Source organism: Hippocampus comes, unplaced genomic scaffold (genome assembly GCF_001891065.2).
Source record: "Hippocampus comes isolate QL1 unplaced genomic scaffold, H_comes_QL1_v1.1 scaffold29, whole genome shotgun sequence".
Lineage (NCBI taxonomy): Eukaryota > Metazoa > Chordata > Actinopteri > Syngnathiformes > Syngnathidae > Hippocampus > Hippocampus comes.
The window spans coordinates 1,678,502-1,700,200 of NW_017805820.1; the positions used below are offsets into that span (position 1 = coordinate 1,678,502).

General features: G+C 40.6%; 1 protein-coding gene across 3 annotated transcripts in view; it reads right to left on the bottom strand.

The window, feature by feature from the left end:
- Positions 1-21,685, bottom strand: part of dync2h1 (dynein cytoplasmic 2 heavy chain 1) — a 59,713-nt gene extending 38,028 nt beyond the window's left edge. The window contains exons 1-44 of one of the 3 annotated variants that reach the window (XM_019886006.1): positions 21,526-21,685; positions 20,616-20,801; positions 19,711-20,026; positions 18,811-18,929; positions 18,412-18,556; positions 18,128-18,273; positions 17,882-17,968; positions 17,614-17,748; positions 17,114-17,227; positions 16,913-17,024; positions 16,634-16,758; positions 15,834-16,009; positions 15,434-15,629; positions 15,245-15,340; positions 14,908-15,069; positions 14,681-14,779; positions 14,404-14,543; positions 13,623-13,851; positions 13,180-13,307; positions 12,454-12,569; positions 12,177-12,304; positions 11,023-11,172; positions 10,721-10,926; positions 10,452-10,607; positions 10,238-10,352; positions 9,363-9,533; positions 8,420-8,578; positions 6,951-7,019; positions 6,676-6,830; positions 6,244-6,376; positions 6,039-6,156; positions 5,809-5,921; positions 5,577-5,690; positions 5,278-5,428; positions 4,572-4,777; positions 3,127-3,309; positions 2,620-2,802; positions 2,089-2,312; positions 1,802-1,917; positions 1,386-1,585; positions 1,080-1,211; positions 825-957; positions 531-738; positions 288-417 (exon numbers count right to left, since the gene is read on the bottom strand). In XM_019886006.1, the coding sequence (XP_019741565.1) occupies positions 288-417; positions 531-738; positions 825-957; positions 1,080-1,211; positions 1,386-1,585; positions 1,802-1,917; positions 2,089-2,312; positions 2,620-2,802; positions 3,127-3,309; positions 4,572-4,777; positions 5,278-5,428; positions 5,577-5,690; positions 5,809-5,921; positions 6,039-6,156; positions 6,244-6,376; positions 6,676-6,830; positions 6,951-7,019; positions 8,420-8,578; positions 9,363-9,533; positions 10,238-10,352; positions 10,452-10,607; positions 10,721-10,926; positions 11,023-11,172; positions 12,177-12,304; positions 12,454-12,569; positions 13,180-13,307; positions 13,623-13,851; positions 14,404-14,543; positions 14,681-14,779; positions 14,908-15,069; positions 15,245-15,340; positions 15,434-15,629; positions 15,834-16,009; positions 16,634-16,758; positions 16,913-17,024; positions 17,114-17,227; positions 17,614-17,748; positions 17,882-17,968; positions 18,128-18,273; positions 18,412-18,556; positions 18,811-18,929; positions 19,711-20,026; positions 20,616-20,801; positions 21,526-21,591 (6,546 nt within the window). In that variant the 5' untranslated portion in view covers positions 21,592-21,685. Of the gene's footprint in view, positions 1-287; positions 418-530; positions 739-824; positions 958-1,079; positions 1,212-1,385; positions 1,586-1,801; positions 1,918-2,088; positions 2,313-2,619; positions 2,803-3,126; positions 3,310-4,571; positions 4,778-5,277; positions 5,429-5,576; positions 5,691-5,808; positions 5,922-6,038; positions 6,157-6,243; positions 6,377-6,675; positions 6,831-6,950; positions 7,020-8,419; positions 8,579-9,362; positions 9,534-10,237; positions 10,353-10,451; positions 10,608-10,720; positions 10,927-11,022; positions 11,173-12,176; positions 12,305-12,453; positions 12,570-13,179; positions 13,308-13,622; positions 13,852-13,934; positions 14,075-14,213; positions 14,311-14,403; positions 14,544-14,680; positions 14,780-14,907; positions 15,070-15,244; positions 15,341-15,433; positions 15,630-15,833; positions 16,010-16,633; positions 16,759-16,912; positions 17,025-17,113; positions 17,228-17,613; positions 17,749-17,881; positions 17,969-18,127; positions 18,274-18,411; positions 18,557-18,810; positions 18,930-19,710; positions 20,027-20,615; positions 20,802-21,430 lie in introns of those variants that run through there. The other 2 variants (XM_019886007.1, XM_019886008.1) reach the window with 2 other exon arrangements.
- Positions 21,686-21,699: the final 14 nt, after the last annotated feature.

The following is a 21,699-nucleotide window of genomic DNA, read 5'->3' on the forward strand; positions in this document are numbered from 1 at the left end:
TTGTTGTTGTTTTGTTTTTAATGATTGTCATTCGCTGGTTTTAACAGTTGATGAATGCCAAAACTTGAAAGGAGGAATGTGCTCGGTTGGATTGAGCTTCACATGCACCACAAGCGTGGCAAGGTCACGTAACTGATATCGTCCTAATTTTAATGTTAATATCATGAATGTTCATATTTCGATAATGATATAAGAACATTATATGGCTTTGAAAGTCAATCGATTATGAAGGTGTCTCCAACAAAATGTCAGGTAAATATTTACTGTAGAAGGATGGCAAAAATTACCTGTTTGAGGACCCAATCGAGAGCTCGTTGGAAGAAATCGCCAAGCCAGTTCTCTAAATTAGAGCAACACTGCTCGGGTTGATTCCACAACCACGATTTCACCAAGGCGCTCACATCAACGTCCTCATCACTAAAGAATTAAGGGGGATTTTGGAAGAGGGAAAATAACCAAATAAATGGCAAATCAATGGGAAACGTCAAATTGAGTTCACTTAATGACGCGCATTGTTTAACAACACTGACCTGAGAAAGATCATGCCCATGCGAGATATTGTTGCTGGGGAGGCACAGCTCAGGTCGTGAGTCTCAAACAGGAAGTTGACATTGGGTCCGAATTGAATGCGTTCTCCACTTGGCATTGTTAAAAGACGATTATCATCGAGCACAGAGTTCAAACTTTCAATCCACTCTGGATCAATGTCACCATCGCATACAATCCAGGAGCTTACATCTGGGGAAACAAGAAAACATGAAAAGGTTATATGACTAAACTTAAAATAAAAACAAATGCAGTGCACAATCAATCCATTTTCTCACCCTGGGATTCTTTCACCACATTTCTGGCGCTATGTGTCAGGACGCCATCAGCCCACTCTCTGGTGTCCATGTCAATATGTCCCAGAAGTTGCTGTTTTGGCATTGCCTTAGGGTTCATTGTGTACAGCTTAACCTACAACATAATAAAAAAAAACATACGGACAGGTGTCAATGTTCCATCTAGAACACGTTAAGCCAATAATGAGCTGGAACCATTGGGTTTAAAAGTAGGAAAGAAGAGTATTCATCACTCACCACTTTGCCTGTCTTATTGAGAGCAGCCCGAAGCATCCTCCACAGAGTAGACTTGCCCGCTCCACTTGGCCCTACGATCACAACACCCATGCGCTGTCTCAGCTGCTCATTCAGCTCCAATACCTTTTTGAGCTACGCACACATAGACACACTCAAAATTGCATCAAGGTATAATTGTCCATCCATTTTAATACATTCACACGTGTACTTAAACTTATCCATTTGTCATCCAGTCCAAGTGATTGTCTGTAGCAGTTCTGAAAAGAGTGTGAACCAGTGTGTTCGCAGGCATAGACACGCACAGACCTGAGTGGGTATGGGCTCCAGTCGAGTCTCTTTGTAGACCTGTTCCAGGGCCTCAGTAAGGATCAGGTCTTCAACATCAATGAAACTGACCCCGGAGAAGACATCTCTGAGCAAAGCGTCAAATCGCAAGCTATCGGCAAACGTCAATTTGGACATGGTGTTAAGTCGCAAGGCCTGGACCACCAGATTGCTCTCTTGAACTGTAGAAGAATGGAAACAAAGAAAAACATAATCACTTGAACTAAATTAAGGAAAAACTTCCTGCAAAATAGCACGGCAAAATAGGAACAGCACAAAAAACAAATCACCACATCATTTGAAAATGGGTGGAGGCCACCAGATAGTTGGCCCTGCTAGGAAAAGTACAGACATTTTGCAATGCTTCAAATGTTGAAAGAATTCTTAAAGGGTCTCACTTTTGTCCTTGTCATGACTCTTCCTCTGTTGCTGCAGCAAACTACCACAGGCCTTCAGCACTGTTTTCAAAGCACGCAAACCCCAGTCGTAGTGCTGTTGCGGGGTCAACAGCTCCCTTGACGCAAAAAGAAAAGAAACTTTAACCATTCTCAGCTGACTGCAAGCCTAGTCCAAGTGTGAACAGAACTTTTTCACAGAATCAATAGACTGCAATAGAAGTCATTGCCGTTACAAGGGTTTTTAAAACACCCACCTACCCCCACAGCACATCTAAATGCAAGTTTACCTGGCCAGGTTAAAGATTGCAACCAGTTTGCGACCCAGTATTTCTCCATTTTTGAAGCCCTCAGAGTACAAAATTACTTCAGCAATCAGCTCATTGTCAGGCCGGCTCATGGCCACGGGCCTGAACAGCTGCTTTAGATTGTCTGGAAGTTTCTGTCGCCCTCCATAACCTTTCCCTGCTGGGTTCAACGTGATGAACACTCCAGAGTTTGGGTCTAATTCAACCTGGGAGGGAGAGTAATCAATAAATTGATAAATATGTACATAACATTAAATGCATAACATAAATACATACATAGGTATGTACGTACTGTACATTCCTTTATTTTGTAGATTCAGATTAATAAATATTGAAACAGGTTCTGAATAAGTGGGCTGAAAACAATGCACCTGACAGTTCAATATTTGTTCAATCACAGTGCACGTCTACAGTATTCGAAGAGCCACTGAATTAAAGAAGACAATGGTCTAATTAGCCTGGCATCCGTACTTGCAAAAAGAAATGGTATTGTATCAGTTTGTATTCACTGACCTCCCTCCCCATCAGTTCGCATGTGTGTTTGTGATGTTTCAGGGAGTCTTGAATGGCTTGAATCTGCATAGAAACTGCAGATAGCACTGCCTCCTCCAAACGATTGAACTCGTCAAAGCAGCCCCATGCGCCACACTTCACCAAGCCCACAAAAATGCGGCCCATTGATTTCACATCAATACCCTGGGTAAAAAGAAAACATGGGAAAAGAGACTTTCATGTATTCTCTCTTTTGAAGTCACATATTTGTAATTGTTCACACCATGTGCTGACAAACAAAGAAGAATGTAATCTCTTTGTCTCTACACAATGTACCAATCCCTAAACGTGATAATATTTAGCTATCTACAGGGTTTGAAAAATGAGTTCGTAAATAAATCATGTCTTTCTGATACGTAATATAAACCCTGTTTTTAATAAATGCTATATTATCGCAAATGAGAGATTTTTGTGCGTGTGATGAGTGATTAAGGATTATTTCTCCACACATTAAGACCGCCTTTTTACCTCATCACAATTGAACACCAACACTTGGCGTCCAAACAGCCCACCCAGGGCTTTGACCGATTCAGTCTTGCCTGTTCCAGCTGGCCCATAGGGATTCCCCCCAAGCCCCATCTTCATGGCCTGAGTCAGAGTCAGGTAGCATTTATCAGTCAGCGGAGTGTGGACCAGCTTTGCCGCATTCCCCTGCAAGACAACACAGACAGAGAGAGCGAGAGAGCGAGAGAAAGAGAGAGAGAGAGAGAGAGAGAGAGAGAGAGAGAGAGAGAGAGAAAGAAAGAGAGAGAGAGAGAAAATGGGGAGGGAATTTAGAGAAAAAGAAAAGGTCATGAGGAAAGCAATAAGATGACACAATGTGAAGAAGAGAAAGCAGGTGGGTGATTAAGCGACGTCTGAAAAAAATTTAGTGACCAGAAAAACAAAATGACAGACGCTTTTGGTGTCTTTTCAAATGAGCTCAATGTGCATTCACTTTTACCCATTCTTAAATAAACAGCTCCCCCAAATGGTAGCATATTTCTTAGACAGTAAGAAATCTGCATGCCGAAGTTCCCCAAATGATAGTGCCTATATGATTTCGTAAAAAACAAAAACAACCCCCCCCCCTCAAAAAAAACACACACCAAATACACCTTACTGGTTGTTGTAAACTGGTATGAATGTGGATGTCAATGTCAGATTAAAAGCATGCATTTCCAAACAAATAACAGTGCCAAGTGACAAGAGTCAGCGATGTATCTGACAGCAGTAGCTCACTTGCTCTTGGCCTCCAACAATTGTCTTCAAGAATTCGTGCTTCCTAAGTTAGTAGTTAGTTGTTCGTTCTTGCATTAGTTACTTTTAGGTTCAATCCTTTGTTTACATGTCAGCTTTTGTTGCCTTTTGTTTTTGACCCATTTTCTGACCTTTTTGTCAAATAAATATTGTAAATAACATTTTTGTATCTTTTTGCCTTTGGCCTAATTTTTGCTATTTTAAACCGGTTACCTTGTTACGTCGACCGAGATAAATTCTCTTTTATGTTAGGCACCGAACCCAAGACGGGTGCCTAACAAAAGGACTACCGTACACTCTTCTGAGTGGCATGAGATGAATCATTTATCCAGCTGGAACCCTATTTATACACAAATTTAGTGTCTATCACACACACACTATTGTGAATTGAATGTTCAGCAGGAAATGTATCTTCTCATTTAGATTCTGACCTCAAATGGTAATTATGCTCTTTTTAAACAAGTCCAATTTTCATCTATTTTTGGGGCAGTGATTAATGGTGACACACGTAATTGGAATCGAGTGTGTGCTAACGTTATGGAAAGGATCTTTGCAGATCTCATCTGCAATAATTATCACAAGGTCAAAGAGAAGCCTCCCCCCGAATGTGTGCAGGAAGTGAGTTGTTGCAAAGAAGAAAAAGGGAGGAGGCATAACCAGTTGCAGTTACCCACCTGGTATTCATAGGTGTAGCTAAACTGTGCATCCACCATATTAATGTAGCAGCATTTGTCAGGTCCCATGTAGAAGCGAAGTTGCTTTTGCCAGTCCCACGCATCAAGGTTGCTGACTCCTGCTTGCTTCAGCTGCTTCACCACACTGATGTTGTGGATAATGTCCAGAATCAAGGCCTTCAGCTTCAGCTGCAGAATTCCAGTGTCTGTACAGGGCCATTATTAGATGAACAAGTGCATTGGTGAAATGTGATAATACTTGAAATTTAGATGCAAAGTAAACAATCATCATTGTGTTTATTCATTTTAAGGCCGATGCAAATAGATTATCTTGCATTTCTTTACAATGTTGTTGTTAACGCCCTGACCAGTACTACAGTATAAAGACATACAGTATACCCTTTAGAGTATTTTGAAATACATAACTGAAGTCAGGCAAGCATCTAAGGTGTAAAGAAACCACACAAAATGCATTCTTGAATGTAACTTCATCTAACTCATTCAGACGTCAGATATTGGGATGCATCCCTTAATTTCCCCTACATGCCACACACACACGCGCACGCACATACACGTTGTAATTTATTCTTTTATGTTTGTTTTCATGTGACGGATTTTTACTTTATGTACAGCACTTTGTATGCATCTGTGGGTGTTTTTAAGTACTCTATAAATAAAGTTAATTTGTGAACTACAGTAGGCCTACCTGTATTTGTCTGTTCATCAGAGCTGGAATCAACTGTGGTGTAGTGTTCTAGCTTGGCACTGAGCTCCAACTCCAGCTGCTGTAGATTGTGTTCCTTGAGTGCTGCCTCTACATCTTCAGTAAACTGGATTTGCTCTGCAAGGCATAAAATCTACACCACAAAATTACAATGTTGACGTTTCAGGTCTTTTTAATCAAAGGGGATGTTGCCTAAAAAGACGTTGGAAAAAATATGATGGACAGAGAGGCGGACTTGAGCAAAAAAAAAAAAAAACCTATGAAAAAGCATGCATACGTACTTGTGACAGATAACGTGAGGGGTCGACATCCCCTTTTTTCCCTGCAGTGACACACTCATGCAGCATTTTCTTCAAAGTCCCCTTCATTTCCTTCGAAAGTTCATTCAACCACACCTATGAAGCACACGTATAAAGTAGAAACACTGGGCAAAAGACTATACTTATACGGAAATGAAAATTACAAAACTATAAAAAAAACGTCTATATATCACACTTCACATGTTATGTATACCTCCACAAGGCTGGTGATGTGGACAGTATTCCTGAGAGGTACCACCTCCCCATCCAAGGAACACATGGCCACAATATTCTGGCACTGCTCATCAAACACAACACTATGGATGCCTGAGCGGGTAGTACATTGATTAGTGTCCCTTGTTCAAGCCACAAAGCTTCATGTTTTAATGGTGTCCACTACAGCCAGAAAACAACAATTATCAAAAAGCAATAGAGATTTGTGACCTGCAAACAGTTTCTTGAGGTGCGACTGGATAACCGTTGGGTTGGTGGCCTGACCAAGAATCTCTAAAAGATCATCATCTCCTATAAAATAAAACCTTGGGAAGGCTGAACGCTTCTCCTAAAACAGACACACGCTGACATATGAATCAGCTATACATGAAGGGAAAGACGCCATATGTTGTGTGTGTTTTTGATGTGTATGTACCTCCAGGAATTCATTGAGTGATTTTTGGCAGCGCTGTAGCTGGTCCATTATGGTCACCAGGGAGTTTCTGATGCCAGCCCTTGAGCTCAGAGAAATTACTCTGTTGTCCCTCTGGATGTCAGACATGATAGACCTGCAGCACATGGGATTTTGCTGTTAATTAATGTTTACAGGACACATCCTGTCATAGTAGGGACAAAAATATTGAGAGACCTGGCCATCACACCGACAGAGTGTTAAAATGAAAAAATATATATATACAGTTACACATCCCAAATGTGTTTGATGGGTTTGAGGTTTGAGGTCAATGATCTTTGCCAATTTCTTCAACACAAAGGCCATCCAAGCATCCTTGATGGAACTCACTAGGGCCTTCTCCAATGTGTTTCCAGAAATTTTGAAGCGTAGAATCATAGCTCACACTACACTTACCTGAAGTCTTCATCAACTCGTTTGAAGCGGGCCTCTTCTCGCGGCAATGCTCCCCGTCCAAAGATAGGCTCCAAATAAACCCATCTTCTCTGGATGGCATTTAGGCTTAGTAGGTATTCATCCAAGTCTGACAGACGTACCTCCCACAAACTGACCTGAATGTAAATGGGAGTAAACATACATACAGTACAAGTAGTTAGTTTAATTTTTTTTGTTTTTTGGTCCTAATTATTTCTATTTATTTAAAGGACCCCAATCCAACACATTCATCTGACCTTGTCCTGGAAGTTGCGGTAGTAGGGTGAGTCTTTCAGAGACTGCAGTAAACAGCGGTTATCTCCCACCTGGATGGACACAAAGTGGCAATAAGAATAACATTGGCTTAAGATTTCATTGAATAGTGTCTGTTGATGTGACTGACGACAACTACGTCTTTGGAGCAATTATAATTCATCAAGACAACATATCACTTCAATGAACAAATACGTTTTGCAAAAATATGCAACATAATTATAAATCAACAGTAATCAGAGGCAGACACAGTATTACAAGTTACAAGGGATTTATGTTCATGTGTGGGGCCTCATTTATGAAGATCCCAAATAGTGGAGAAGACCGCAGTACAGAAAAGAAGGTTTCGTGCCCATAGTGTCTAGAGCATATGATAAAATGGAATTCATCATGATTTGTAAGGGGACAGAGAGAGCGTATAAACTATAAATCAGGAGGTAAAAAAGTTTGCCAGTCCAAACAAAACTGAAGCTGAGGATTTATGTGTCTGCTTTCAGGCAGTTATTCGCTACTCAATGCATTTAACACTCCAAAATGTATTGGACCATAAATGATATCTGGAAATGGTGTACATATCTCGATGACCGCAGTCTCACAAAATGATTTCTCAATGGGGTAGAGCAAATTTAAACTGAAGTGGAACAGTACGCATTATCTGAAAGGATGTGAGTAAAAACATTGAGTAACATACCGGTAATTTATAACTCAAGTTTATAACTGCCAAGATATCCTGAAGGATTTTATCTGAAATAACTTCAAGGGTGCTTCAACATGGCCACGGCGCCTATCCAATATTCTAGACAAATGCATTGCATTCAAAAAGTTACACCACAAAAATTCACAGACTTTTTCAGACTTGTAATTTGCAATGTACAGTTGGCGGGCACTGATGCCCAAAAGTGAGTCCTGGACCCATTATGGCTAAACGACATGCAATGATCTATTTGGCACAGTGGCTTAAGAATATGTGACATTTAATTGCCGCCCGCACTTATCTTCCATTTGGTTGTTTTACATTGATGGCCTATAAGTGGTTTTCACTCAAATATTTACTGTAATTGTGACTTTACTAATCTGATTTTTGTTGTGGTGGAAATAAAAGGTTACAAAGGTACTACGATACTAAACTGTTTGAGGTACTGCGATACTAAACTGGCTGAATTCGGAAATGTCTCCAATTATTTAATTTGTGCCTCGGCAATACATACAGTGAGTAAAACTCATTTAAAATATTCAAGTCGCACTTTCTTCAGTTCTAATTGAACAGTGTACCATGCCACAATATAAATCCATACTTGTACCCTTCACCCAACATAAACAGCTTTAAAAAAAAGTTTCACAACCACTATTAATGTGCATGGGAAAAAGACAACAACAACAACAAAAGAAGCACTACCAAGTATTACATACTGTACATGAGAGCGCATTTGCTTCCATGTGCATATGCTTCTACCTGGCTGACTATATCTTTCCAGTCTTTGATGATGTTTAGAGTGCAGCCACTGCTACCAGTGTACTCTGTGAGGTTAAATGTAGCTGCTGCTCCCCACAAATCCAACTCTCTCAGTCCTTCTCTGATTGTCACCTCTGCCTGGGCGCGGCTGTTGAGGTCCTACGCACACATGAAACAGACAGTACACTTAGCCAGGTATAAACCTGAGGGTGATTTGAGCTTGAAAACCGCAGATGCAACTTCATCATATGCGTATGACTTTTTAATGCAATCTGAACATTTCTCTCCTCGCATTAGTAACAGTTTTAAGTTTTAAGAGAATATCAATGAGAAATTAATCAACACCATTGCAACAGAAACCAAGGTTGAGGTTTTTATCCATGACTCCAAAAAGAATGTTTGAAAAACAACACGGCTTTTCACCAAAAGAGCACCATTCCTACAACAAAGCATGGTGGTGGCAGCATCATGCTTTGAGGCTATTTTTTTTTAAACTGAAATTGAGGCCTTAGTCAAGGTCGAGGGAATAATGAACAGTTCCAAACAGTAGTAATAGTTAGTTAAAACTTTCAGGCTCGTGCAAGAAAGCAACCAATGATGTTAAAAACCTATGAGAATAGCGGAAATGTATTTGGGGTTCATCAGAAACACTTTAAATGGTGGCATGTGTGTGCTGACTCCCATGGAACATGAGTTTAATGTCAATCACATTAATAATAACGTTCATTCCGAACAATGGGACATTGCCAGTTTTAAGAGGGTGCGCAGCCACATCATCTCAGTTCATCTTTACTTCCCCTCTCGAAAATTTCTTTTAATTGAGCTGTATTACATTATCGGTCTCATTAGTGGTAAAAATTTGAAATGATTTATCTCTGTCTCCTTTTTTTATGTCCCGAATACCTTACATTTGAACAGTGCTTTTATATCCGCTATACTATACCTTAAGCTCCATGGCCTTTGTAATAATGTTATCTGCCACTCCCAGGAGGTCATTAAAGGTGAGTTTTTCTAAAGTCATCCCCCGTGGAAGACCAAGTAAACGGAACATGTCCAACCAATGATCTTGAGACAGGTGTTCCCCACGCACATACTTCAGTACTGGAACAATGTTCTGAACACACAGATTGAAAAGTTATTCATTTAAACGTTCAAATCGAACACAATCACAACAACTAAGTGGGGCATGAACTCAATCCCCTAATATTTACAATACAACACAATACAATACAGCTTCATTTTTATAGCGCTTTCACAATAGCGGCAGCTTAAGAACAGCCCCACTGATGGCTTTGTCCATCGATTCATTTTGTAAATGCGCTTATCCTCACAGGGGTCGCAGGTGTGCTGGAGCCTTTCCCTGCTATCTTAGGGCAGTACGCGGGGGACACCCTGAACTGGTTACCAGCCAATCGCAGGGCATACATAGATGGACAACCATTCGCACTCACTCACACCTAGGGACAATTTAGAGTGTTCCATTAACTTGTCACGCACGTTTCTGGAATGTGGGAGGAAACTGGAGTACCACACAGAGGAGAACATGCAAACTCCACACAGGAAGGCCGGAACTGGAATCGAACCCTGCACCTCTGCACTGTTAGACTGACGTGCTAACCAGTCGACCACCGTGATGCCCCCACTGATGACTTTTCATTGGTGAATAATGTATCATTTTTAAAAATGCATTAGCAATATATATTTTACATGAGCAAAGCAATGTTTTGGTTAGTTGCTGAGTGTAAGGAACACAGAACAATGTCAATTCATGCATATCAACTGACACAGAAAATACATGTTTTTAACTAGATGTTGTACCTTATATTTGTCCACTTCTTCTTGCAGTTTAACAGAAATGGCTGTAGGCTGTTCCAGCTTCCGAAGTTTGTCCTGCCACGTGAATAGAAACTCCTCAAACAGATAGGTCTTACTCCTGTCAAATGGGAAAAAAATGTTGAAGCAAATAAAACATTTAAAGTAAGAACAAAAATTAGAACAGTGCTATGTTTTTGATCTGTGTTTGTTACTTTACCTGAAGGAGATCCAGTCCTCCTGAGCCTTTTCCGTAAAGCCTTGGTGCCACTCCTCATACAGACCCCACATCTGACTGTACTCCTCCATGTCTTGTTTTGTCTCTTCAGCAAGAGGGAAAGTTGAAACCTCCAGGTCGAAATACACACAGTCCTCACTAAGGAGAGGAGAAGTAGTGTAAAGAGAAAAAGAGGGTGGGAAGATCAGAAACCATACATTCTCTCCACACCTCAAAAATTCTGACTATAAACTATATAATAAACTACTTACATTAGCTTATTGCGCATTAATTCTAATTCCTGGAACTCTTGCTGCTTATCTCTGATGGTTTGAAGACTGGCAAGTAGGGTTTCATGATCACCAGATTCAAGCAGCTCTTCTTTGGGTTTCAGCTGGTCCCAGCGGGCCTTGAACCTCTCCAGATCTGCCCTGTAGGCATTGATACGATCTGTGGTGTGACTTCGCATCACTTCCACCTAGAAAGGAGAAGAGCATGATATCACAACGAGTCAACCACCGGCAGAAGATGTGTCCCATCAGAAAACCCAAACCATGATGCTCCACTGGTATACCTGATCTTTGATCATAAGCTGATGGCTCTCCATGACAAGCTCCAGTTTGTCCCATTTGGCCCTCAGGGAGGAGAGAGAGTCAAGCCCCGCCCCTGATACTGCTCGCAGCAAACGGTTCTTCTCCTCTGCTGACTTGAACTGAGGCAGGATCTAGTCAGACCCATACAGTTAGCAGTGAGCTGCATGACTTACCAATACCTACACCCCTCCATGAGTGGGGTCTCTTAACTCCAACTACAAGGAAAGGGATTTATGCTGTGTGTTTTGCTTCTTTCATCATTTTTTGTGAAACAATTGCAGAAGTGTATTGAAAATTGCAATGAGGAAATTGTTAATGATGACTACAGAAATGAAAATGGGTCACAGCTTTTTGGCCAAATTGCTAAAAAGAATATGGGTAGGTTAACAGTAAGACAATGTCAAAAAAGAAGAGAGTTTAAATTGCAAAGTGAGCTGTGTTTACCCACCAGGAACAAGCAGTAATATTACCTCTGCAGGTTCATCACCATGTCACGAGTCTGTATCCACGACGTTTGTTAAGAGTTTATGGTCGCACTTTGTTAATTTGTTACTTTGTTTTTAAAATTTTTGCAAAGCAGTTCACTTATTTTTGCAATCGTAAGACAATTCAAAATGAATAGTGTAGGGGCAAAAAGCATGCTGAAATGGATTGCGTTCAACCTTTTACAACGATTTGAAAATACAGTAGCAAAATGCAACTTTTTTTGGAGAGAAACGAAAATGAGTCACAACTTTTTGGCCAAATTGGTAAAAAGAATTTTGCTAGGTTAACAGTAAGTCAACATTAAAAAAGAAGAGAATTTAAATTGCAAAGTGAGCTATGTTTACCCGCCAGACATAAGCAGTAACATTACCTCTGCAGGTTCATCACCATGTCACGAGTCTGTATTCGCGACGCTTGTTAAGAGTTTATGGTCAGAGTTAATTGGTTACTTTGTTTTTCAAATTTTTGCAAAGCAGTTCACTTACTTTTGCAATCGTATGACAATTCAAAATGAATAGTGTAGGGGTAAAAAACATGCTGAAATGGATCGCGTTCAACCTTTTACATTCAACTATTTGAAAATACAGTAGCAAAATGCAACTTTTTTTGTGTGTTCTAAATTCCACATTATGGGTTATTTGTCTCTTACTTCAGGTTTGTTGGCCACTATCTGGGTATATTTGCTGCTGGCAGTACTAATCGCTTCAATATTTTCTGGTCGTGTAGACAAGGTCTCCATTGACTCTGACACAAAACTGTCTATGGCCTGTGTGTGACCTGAAATCGAGCAAAATGGATGCAATCAAACAACAAGAATCATACATGGAATTAGTCTAAAACAATAGACAAAAAAGGGTAAAGGAGAGATTTAAAATGTCTTCTGGTTCAATTTATTAATTGATTTATTTATTTATTGTGCCCTCTACCTTGTATCGACTTCCGAAGAGACAGAAGCAGCAAGTCAAAGAGCCTCTGGATCAGCCTATCGATGGCTGCTTTCAGTGGCTCACAGTTAACTGTGACACAGTCAACTTTCTCCTGGCTGATAATAAGAAAGAACATGCATTTGCATTAAGGAAAGACATTAGTTCAAATAGTGCTAAAAGTGAGTGTTTTACGTGGTTACTTGTGAGGGCACTTGTTCATTCTGTCTATAGTATATCCATTGTTTAAATGCCCAATTCCCCACACCCATTTTTAGTTGCTCTTAAAAAATAAAAACAGATAAAAACCCCAGGAAGACCACTTAAGTGGTATTTTTTGGTGCACATAGCATGGTGGACAAGTTAGGACACCTGCATCACAGTCAAGAGGCCCTGTGTATCTCAGCTCAGGCCCAAATGTGTGGAGTTCACGTGTCCTACTTATGCTTTTGTGAGTTTCCTTTTTAGGTAGGTATTACAGTTTTATTCCCTAATCCCTCCGAATCAAAACGTTACTTTGCCGGAAGATTCCAATTGACCATTGGTGTGAATGTAAATGTGAATGGTGGTTTGTCGACATGTATTGTAAATATATGTGTGCCCTGTGATTTGCTGGCAACCAATCCAGGATATACAGCGCCTCCCGCTACTGTGAATAGTTGGCTTTTATCAGTTCCTTGAGTATCCAGAGAGATGTAGAGTATACTTGTTGTGTTGTGTAATATGTACCTGGGCAGGCGTTCTGATTCTTTTCCTCTGGCTTTCAGAGCCTTGAAATTTCTTTCCCAATCTTGCACAAAGGTCAGATGTTTCTCCACTAACTTCTCCAAATCTACCTGACCTAGTACCACCCACTCCTAAAGAAACAAACAAAACAAACACACAATACACGCGCACAGACACACACACACACACACACACGATCAAAAACTGTGGGCTGTGCATGATTCCTCATTTTAAATGCAACTGTGTCAGAAAGGAGAAATGATATTGAACATAGAATAATGATGACTACATAAAAAAAAGGAAACAAAGAAGGGTCGGGCTTTCCCTTTCAAAAAATAGATGAATAACTGCTGACAAAAAACATCCAACAGCCTTCATTTTTCACTTGGGAAAGTTTAAATTATTTAAATTGAAGTGATATGTTGTAAATGACGTTGTTCAGGCACCTTGTACTTGTGTAGAATAGCCTGCAAGCGGCTAAAGAGGTCCTCTGCCTTGTTGAAGATGGTGAGGAACCCAAAAGCATTCCTCTCAATCATAGCACCAAAGATAACCGGATCGCCCGGTGCACTGACTCCTTTGAATTGGTTCGGGATTGAGATGAACCTCTTCATCTCCCTGTAATAGCGTGCTCGTATCTCCTCAAATGGCGGTTGGAACTGCAACCGGCCCTGCCTGCTCGGAAAAAGGACACTGAAAATGTATTTTGTGAAATTGAAACGAGGGATAGTGGATGACAATAAAGACGTGGCATTCACTTGAAAGTAAGGTCAACATGTATTTCGGGTAGGTTCTTGTTCAGAGCTTCTAAACCGGTCTGATACTGGTGTTCAAGTGCCTTGTATAGCTGATGATTCCAGTGCTGCCTCCATGCCTGCATGTCATCAGACCTAAAGCCCTGAATATCAAAATACAAAGGTTGTCACTAAATACTTCAGCCTCAATCTCGCACAACGATACATCGATTTCACAATAACGGACACACACACACACACACACACACACACACACACACACACACACAAAACAATCTCTACCTGGGCCTCCAGAGTGGCAAAACCAGTGCGGAGCTCCTGGAGGCCTTCTTTCCACCATTGTTGATGTCTCAGTAAGTCAATATTCATCAATGTCACCACCTTGGCAACACACCGGAAAAAGGACACTGAAAATGTATTTTGTGAAATTGAAACGAGGGATAGTGGATGACAATAAAGACGTGGCATTCACTTGAAAGTAAGGTCAACATGTATTTCGGGTAGGTTCTTGTTCAGAGCTTCTAAACCGGTCTGATACTGGTGTTCAAGTGCCTTGTATAGCTGATGATTCCAGTGCTGCCTCCATGCCTGCATGTCATCAGACCTAAAGCCCTGAATATCAAAATACAAAGGTTGTCACTAAATACTTCAGCCTCAATCTCGCACAACGATACATCGATTTCACAATAACGGACACACACACACACACACACACACACACACACACACACACACAAAACAATCTCTACCTGGGCCTCCAGAGTGGCAAAACCAGTGCGGAGCTCCTGGAGGCCTTCTTTCCACCATTGTTGATGTCTCAGTAAGTCAATATTCATCAATGTCACCACCTTGGCAACACACACAAAAATGAACATAAAGCCAATTATGAGATATTGTCCACAAATATATACAGTACACAACAAGAATGGGTCAAATTATTACCCAAGTGATTACAAGCCAAACGGTACGGTCCAACCTTGTCTGTGAAATCCGTGTGCCATTTGCGCAGCTTCCTGTTCTCAGTGGAGAGTTTCTCAGTGGCAGACTGCAATTTAGAGATGTAAACTTCCAGCTCTTTGGGATTGTTCCAAGTGATGTGCAGTTTACTGCCAGATTCTTTTGACTGAGAGCGAGGATTCTGGAAAGACAAGAGAGGTGTTACATGAGATAACACATTATATTATCACATAATAATTACCATAACAATGACACAGTTAGAGAAACAATTATGCAATGATTTGAGCATAAAAATAATCAACTTGCTCGTAATAAGGACAGTAGCATTTGTGTCATTGCCATGACACTGGGATTACCTTGATAACTTGCTCAAAAGCCAAAGCAAGCGTGAGCATCATTGGTCTTTGAGAAGGGATCATTTGCTGGTCAATGGTGTTGTAAAAGTTTGCCACCTATGCAACATAACAAAGCTGTGTTATAAGGTAAGCCCGATCTGAATGAAAAGAAGAAAAAATAAGATCAGGGAAGGAAAACTCAAAAGTCACCTGTTTGAGGACAATGGCCTGCCGATGGAACTTGTCTGCAGTATTGGCGGCGAGTTGGATCTTCGCAGGAATAGCAAAGCCCAGAGCAGCGAGCTGTCTGACCTCCCTGAGCAGACTGACCAATCTGTCAGAGTAATGGATCTTCAACCTGCCATCTGCATGATCCAGTTCCATCACTCTATCACTTGCCTGGAGACTAAAGTAACAAAGATTATGTGGAATATATCGGCGGACAGTGTGTTCAAGGCAACGGACTGCCACTAAATGGTTTAAGTTTGGGGCTACTATGCTCCGAGTAAAAAAATATTCGTCTGGAGCCCTGCATGCAGAGTTTTGTTATAAATCTGTGCTTCTTTGTACGTTTTATGAATTATTTTACAAAAAGTTCACTGTGTCTCACCTGAGTCCTGACTTGGAATCAGCCAGACTAGACAATAGATCTCTGGACCAGTCTTCAAACAGTTCCTGTTCATAAGCCCTCAAAACCTCCAGCGAGTCATCACAGAAATGCACAAACCCTTTGAACCCTGACAGATCTGACAGCAGAGCCTCGGCAATGCGGACACAGTCCTCCACCTAATGTAGGGTGGAAAGCACAAGCAAGGAGCAATCTACCATGAGTTTTAATATATTAACCAAAATGTATGCAGCACTGGGCAAAAAGTCCACCACTAACGCTCTAGTTTTAGTGACATTTTTCACAGCTGCATTTCAACATGGGACCGTCACCTTAAAATAGATCGAAGAATGACTTTACTTTGGATTGCATTCCATTGAGGTTTTAGAGTGGCGTGAAAATTTACATTGTTGTACAATTTGTTGGTCAAGTGTGTATTTCCTTAACTTTAGTTTTGCTTTTCATTGTGTGTATCTTTTTAGATCACAGATTTAGGGCAATCTCAATGATAAAAAAAGAAAGATGCAAACACAAAATAATACACATACTGTACAGTGGACACCCGCATGTAGGTGAGTCACCTATTGGCTGATTTTTAGGGAGGAACATATCCCCCAGCGGTCTTTGTGTATTTTTGATGATTTACTCTTCATTCTTTTAAGTTTATATGTTCCCTGTATTCAGAGATGCAGAGGTTTCATAATTATGTACAATTTTAAGAGCATGGCTAAACCAGAATAAAATGTGCAAAATTTGTCCTCGCAGACGACTGAACAGTTATGTGTATTCATTTATAAGGCTACCTTGTGTATGATGTGCTGGACCCAGATAATTCTATTGACCACATCAGAGAGGTTTCTCCCCATGAGTGGGCCACCCTTCTCTCCTGGAGTTCCATGGCAGCGACTCTCAAAGTCTGTCTTCAACCCTATTAAAAGAGTTAAGAGACAAGTAACAAAATTAATGTTTTTCATTCTAGAATCTAACATGTTATTTCTTCATCCTAGTTTTGAAAAAAGAGCGGTTCCAAATTGTGAGATATCTTTGTTAGTAAACAGTGACAGAAAGAAAGACAAATTCACCCTTGTTGTAGTCAAGAAGTCTTGCCAATAGAGTGTCTCTCTCAGACTGCAGCTCTTTTCTGATGGTCGGCCGCCTGATTAACTCCTTGTGCTTTTGAAACACCTGCAACAGCTACAGAGATAGCATGTACTTGTAGTGGGCATACATTAAAGTTAACCAAGAGTAGGGTGTACATTTTTTATTCGGAGCTGTTACACAACCTGTTGTGGGTTGTCTTGTACATCAGCGATGTAGCTCTTTAGTCTGACAGCCACCTCCCGCTCTGAAGGAGCCATGATGCGCTCAAACTGGGCCACTGCTGCCCTCCAAAGGGGCTACAAAAACATACAAAAAATTTTGAATCAGGGAGACAAATTGCTCATCCTTCACTGACGTACAGTTAGAAGTCATTTTGGACACATCTGACAAAGGTGCATGATCTGATGGGATGCAAGACAAGAGATGAAGCAAGAATCATGTCGTTACAGATAAGAAAATGGTTTGATCAACGCTGTTACATATTTATTACTTTAAATGCATCTTTATTATTGTGGGTGCAGCTTTTGGCAAGAGCTGCTAATATTTAGGTCACATCTTTGTACAGGTGGCACTTTTGCTAAATCTATTCTATTGGGACAAAGAGGTTTACATAAAGAAGTGGTCAATAAACCTCCAGGCACATTGTAGGTGCACATGCACACAACCAGTCCAGTCAACTAACCTCAGTGTAGGGGTTGTACTGGAGAGGATTAAGGCCAGAGAACGGTTCAAACACACAATCTGAAGTCAGAGCCTGCTGCTTTCCTCCCGGTAGCAAACGCAGCAGCTTTTCATGGAAAATCCGCAAAGACACCACCTGATGGAGAAAGTGCATTCCATACTCAACTAATCGAGAGAGGCTCTAAATAACAACGCGAGAAATATTCAAATAATACTCGTTACTCATGAAGTAGGTAGGTGGATTGATAGATTGAATTGATGCGGTATACCTCATCCAATCGTTTGCCAAGGCAATGTAGCATTTGCGGGCAGTGTTTGTTTCCCTTCCAGGGATGAGGAGCATGTCTCTTCCAGACCTGGCAGTAAAATTTTTGAAGGATTAAAAAAAAAAAAAAAAAAAAAAAAGCAGACATTGAGAATGGTCAATTGTTTTGAAAATATTTGTCAGTCAATCCAATATTTTTTTTGAACCATTTTATCATTAGTTTTATTCACTATTTCAAACATTCTCGCACCTGTCCGGTTAGATGTTCACAAGCTGCAACCCAATGCTCACAGATAGCGATCCCCGTTTTCCAGCTCTCCCTCACAGACACAAATGGCTGCTCAAAAATCTTGAGATCACTGAGCTTCTTCTGGACGTATCGTCCGAGGGCTCCACCTTGAAGATTTAAAAGAAATAAGACATGAATGACGTTACTTTAAAAAACAAATTCCTGAAAAACATGTTCCTTTAAGAAAAAAAAAAATCCTTGAGTAGTAATTACTCAGTACATGTCTTGTTGAGGCTAATTCTCACCAATAACGTCCATCAGTCGGACCATGCGTGTTTCTGGGTAAGGTTCGTAATCAAGCTGCCGCCAGACACCATCGAGTGTGTCTCTACTCTGCTCCACTAGATCCAGAACATCGGACAAAGACAGGCCATCAAGACCACAATACTCCTGATGGAGACACATACACAAGGGTAGTTTGCATGATTTTGTCTTGCTTTGATGAAAAGCATTCCATTTATAAGTGAACATCTTCATTATTCATCTTTTTTTTTTATTTTACCCACAAAGTCCAAGTGAATTGCTAACAACATAATCATTGTTATCCTTGTCAGAAAATGCTTGTATTTTGTACAACAATTGGTGATAAACTTAACTTTAAGTATTTTTTTTTTTTTACATATACAGTATATAGTGTTATATACCTTCTCCACAAGGTTAAATTGTTCAGTGAAATATGCAGCCCTTTCTTTCACATTGGTCTTCTTTGCAGACTCCGACACGTCCGCCCAGTACAGGAACTCATCATTGGGTGTAAGAATACCTGCATCAGTTAGACACGTATAAAACGTCACATGAATTATTGGAGAAAGTTGCGCGGATGGCCATTTTGAAAGATATGAATTTTCTATAAGTACTATAACATCTAACAATGTGCTAGAATTGATATATCATGTTTGGTTTGGTTTTTGTGCTATAAGTCACACTTGGACCCTTTTTTGTCTGTAAACGTGACCTTTGGGTGAAATTGCTATAAAACGCCAATGTTGGCAGCTATAATCATCAATGCCCCCAAAAATGACAGCAGTTCAATTAACGTGTTGTGTCACTGCCTAGAGCAAATTAACAACTGGATGAACTCGAAATTTGGGTTCAGATAAACTGAAAAAAAAAAGTTAGCATGGCAACCTTTTCAAAGTTTCTTTGATTATTCAGACAATTGTTGTACTTTTCTTTCGTGATAATTTATGAAATTGTTTTCACATCTATAACTACTGTGATAAAGTGTGAGGCATGTGGCGTCATTTTTGACTCAACTTTACCCACTGCCCAATAAAGAGGTACTTTTTTTTTTTTTACAGACACATGCAGTGGATATGAAAAGTCTACACACCCCTCTTCAAATGCCATTTTTTCCGATTAAAATAAATGATACCAAGATGTGTCATTTAAAAAAATGAATGTTACCCATAGCCTGTACAACACAATTTATTTCTGGGATGTTTTTTTCTTTTTGAGAGGAGAATTAAAAAATAATAACTGAGATGACGCAGTTGCACAAGTGGGCACAGTTCCCTACAACTTAATGGTCTGTGTGCACATACCCAAAACATCTTCTTCCGAGTGTCCTCTTTTCAAGTCAGACGGTGTTGCTCCTGACTGGCGGACCACTGAGCCCAGACCCAGCTCCAACTCACTGAGTAAACTCGCAAGCTTAGGATCAAACACCGAACGCCAGTGTTCATCCTTCAGCAGCACAGGTGCAAAGACCCGTCTCACAGCCTGGTATAGAGTGTTAATAGGGGAGTCCAGCATCGATGATACGAGGATGCTCTGGTGGAGGTTCTCCACTGTAATCACTGTGGGGTAGAGCTTGAAGAACACCAACACTTTCTCTTGGCCGGCTTCCAATGCTTCGATCTGATGAAGGAAGAGAAATTCATTTAAAGGGGAAATGTGCTTGTACCTGCCTGTAGACAAATCCTTCTGTATTTAAAGTGGCTGCCTGAACATAAAGTGTAAAATTAAACAACCAATTAAATATTTACTCCTCTGACGATTTCTGAAAATGTCTGCGAGTCAGCCATCTTCGCCCCAATGTTACAAAGCAGTGGGATTGATTTAGGTAACAACCTCCCTGATACCAAGTTTCTACAGATGCATGATCAACTAGAGTGGCTAAAGATCCAGAGCCACCAAACACAGGTGACGTGACAAGAGCCACCTCGCCGAGTGACACGGAAAAGGAGACAGCCAAACATCAACCAGAAATTGCACTCAGTGCTGAGATTCAAGACTGCTGTTACCCATACACTTGCTGGCAAGATGATGAGAGCTTGCCTGCTAGGCCTGTTGTGGCAAAGCTCAGGCTCTATCCCGTTGTCATGGTAACAAAAGCCGGACTCACCATTGGCCGAGTAGGATATGGCGTGGGATAAGGGATGACTCACCTGTATAAGATGCCTTGATGCACGAAAAAAATCTTTTTGATAATTGAAGTTTGCGCTACCTTATTTGACAGGTGAAGATCACTTTCATGTCTGGTGATGGACAAGACAAATTGGTTCCCATCATCCAAGAAGTTGTTGAGTTCTGGGCTGTCATTCAGAAGGGATGGCGGCTTTAGTTCATAGAAGTTTCCTGTAGTGGTAAGGATAAACTTTTTACGCCCATCGATTGGTTGCTGGGTCATCTCCTATATGAAACACGTACAGAAGGAGGTAGATGTTAAAATACACAACACAAAATTTGAAAAATTACGTGAATGGTTTGGATGAACACATCGGATGTCATACACGTTCTAATAAAATGGAATACAAAGGTGCCTTTGCAAAAATAATCATCAGTGTTTTCAATACAATGTATTAATGTAGTTGCAATTCAAAGTGGCTTTATACAGCACGGAATGTCAAATAGTAATATTCTATCCTTCATCCATCATGTAAGTGCATGTCCTCATTAAGGTCACAGGGGAGCTGGAGCAGATTCCAGCTAACTTTGGACTAAAGGTGGAGTGCAACCTGGTTGCAACTGCGTTCTACATTGGTGGATTTGACCGTCACGAGCGTGGAGGAGGCAGGCTGAGGACATTGGGACATTAACATAACATTGTTTGTCCGTTTTCGTTCGTAACAATTGATGATTTGATCGTTCACACCAACATTCATTAAATTCCATCGTTAAATTTAACAATCGTAGAGTGGAAGAAAACGTAAAAGGGCGAATAACTTACACAGTATATCCACGTCTGGTAAGAATAAACTTTTCTGCATTTAACGAACATGCATACAAGTAGACGTATTATTAATTGGTTTCTTACATTACCATTAGAATGTGAACGGTGTTTTAGTCCAGCACTGAAGTGACTTAAGAAGCTAGCTGTGGTTAGCACGCTGCCTCAGTAAAAGGATACTCCTCACGTCAGCAGATTGGCGATGGCGTTGGTTCATGGAGACAAACAAGACTTTAATAGTGCTCAGCCACATACTACTTCTCTGCCTCCACAAATAAATCTGAATCCGTGGAGTGAAACAGCGCAAACTGTTGCAGTTCGCTCCCGTGCTTCTCCAAGATAACACTTGCGTGGTTGCTAC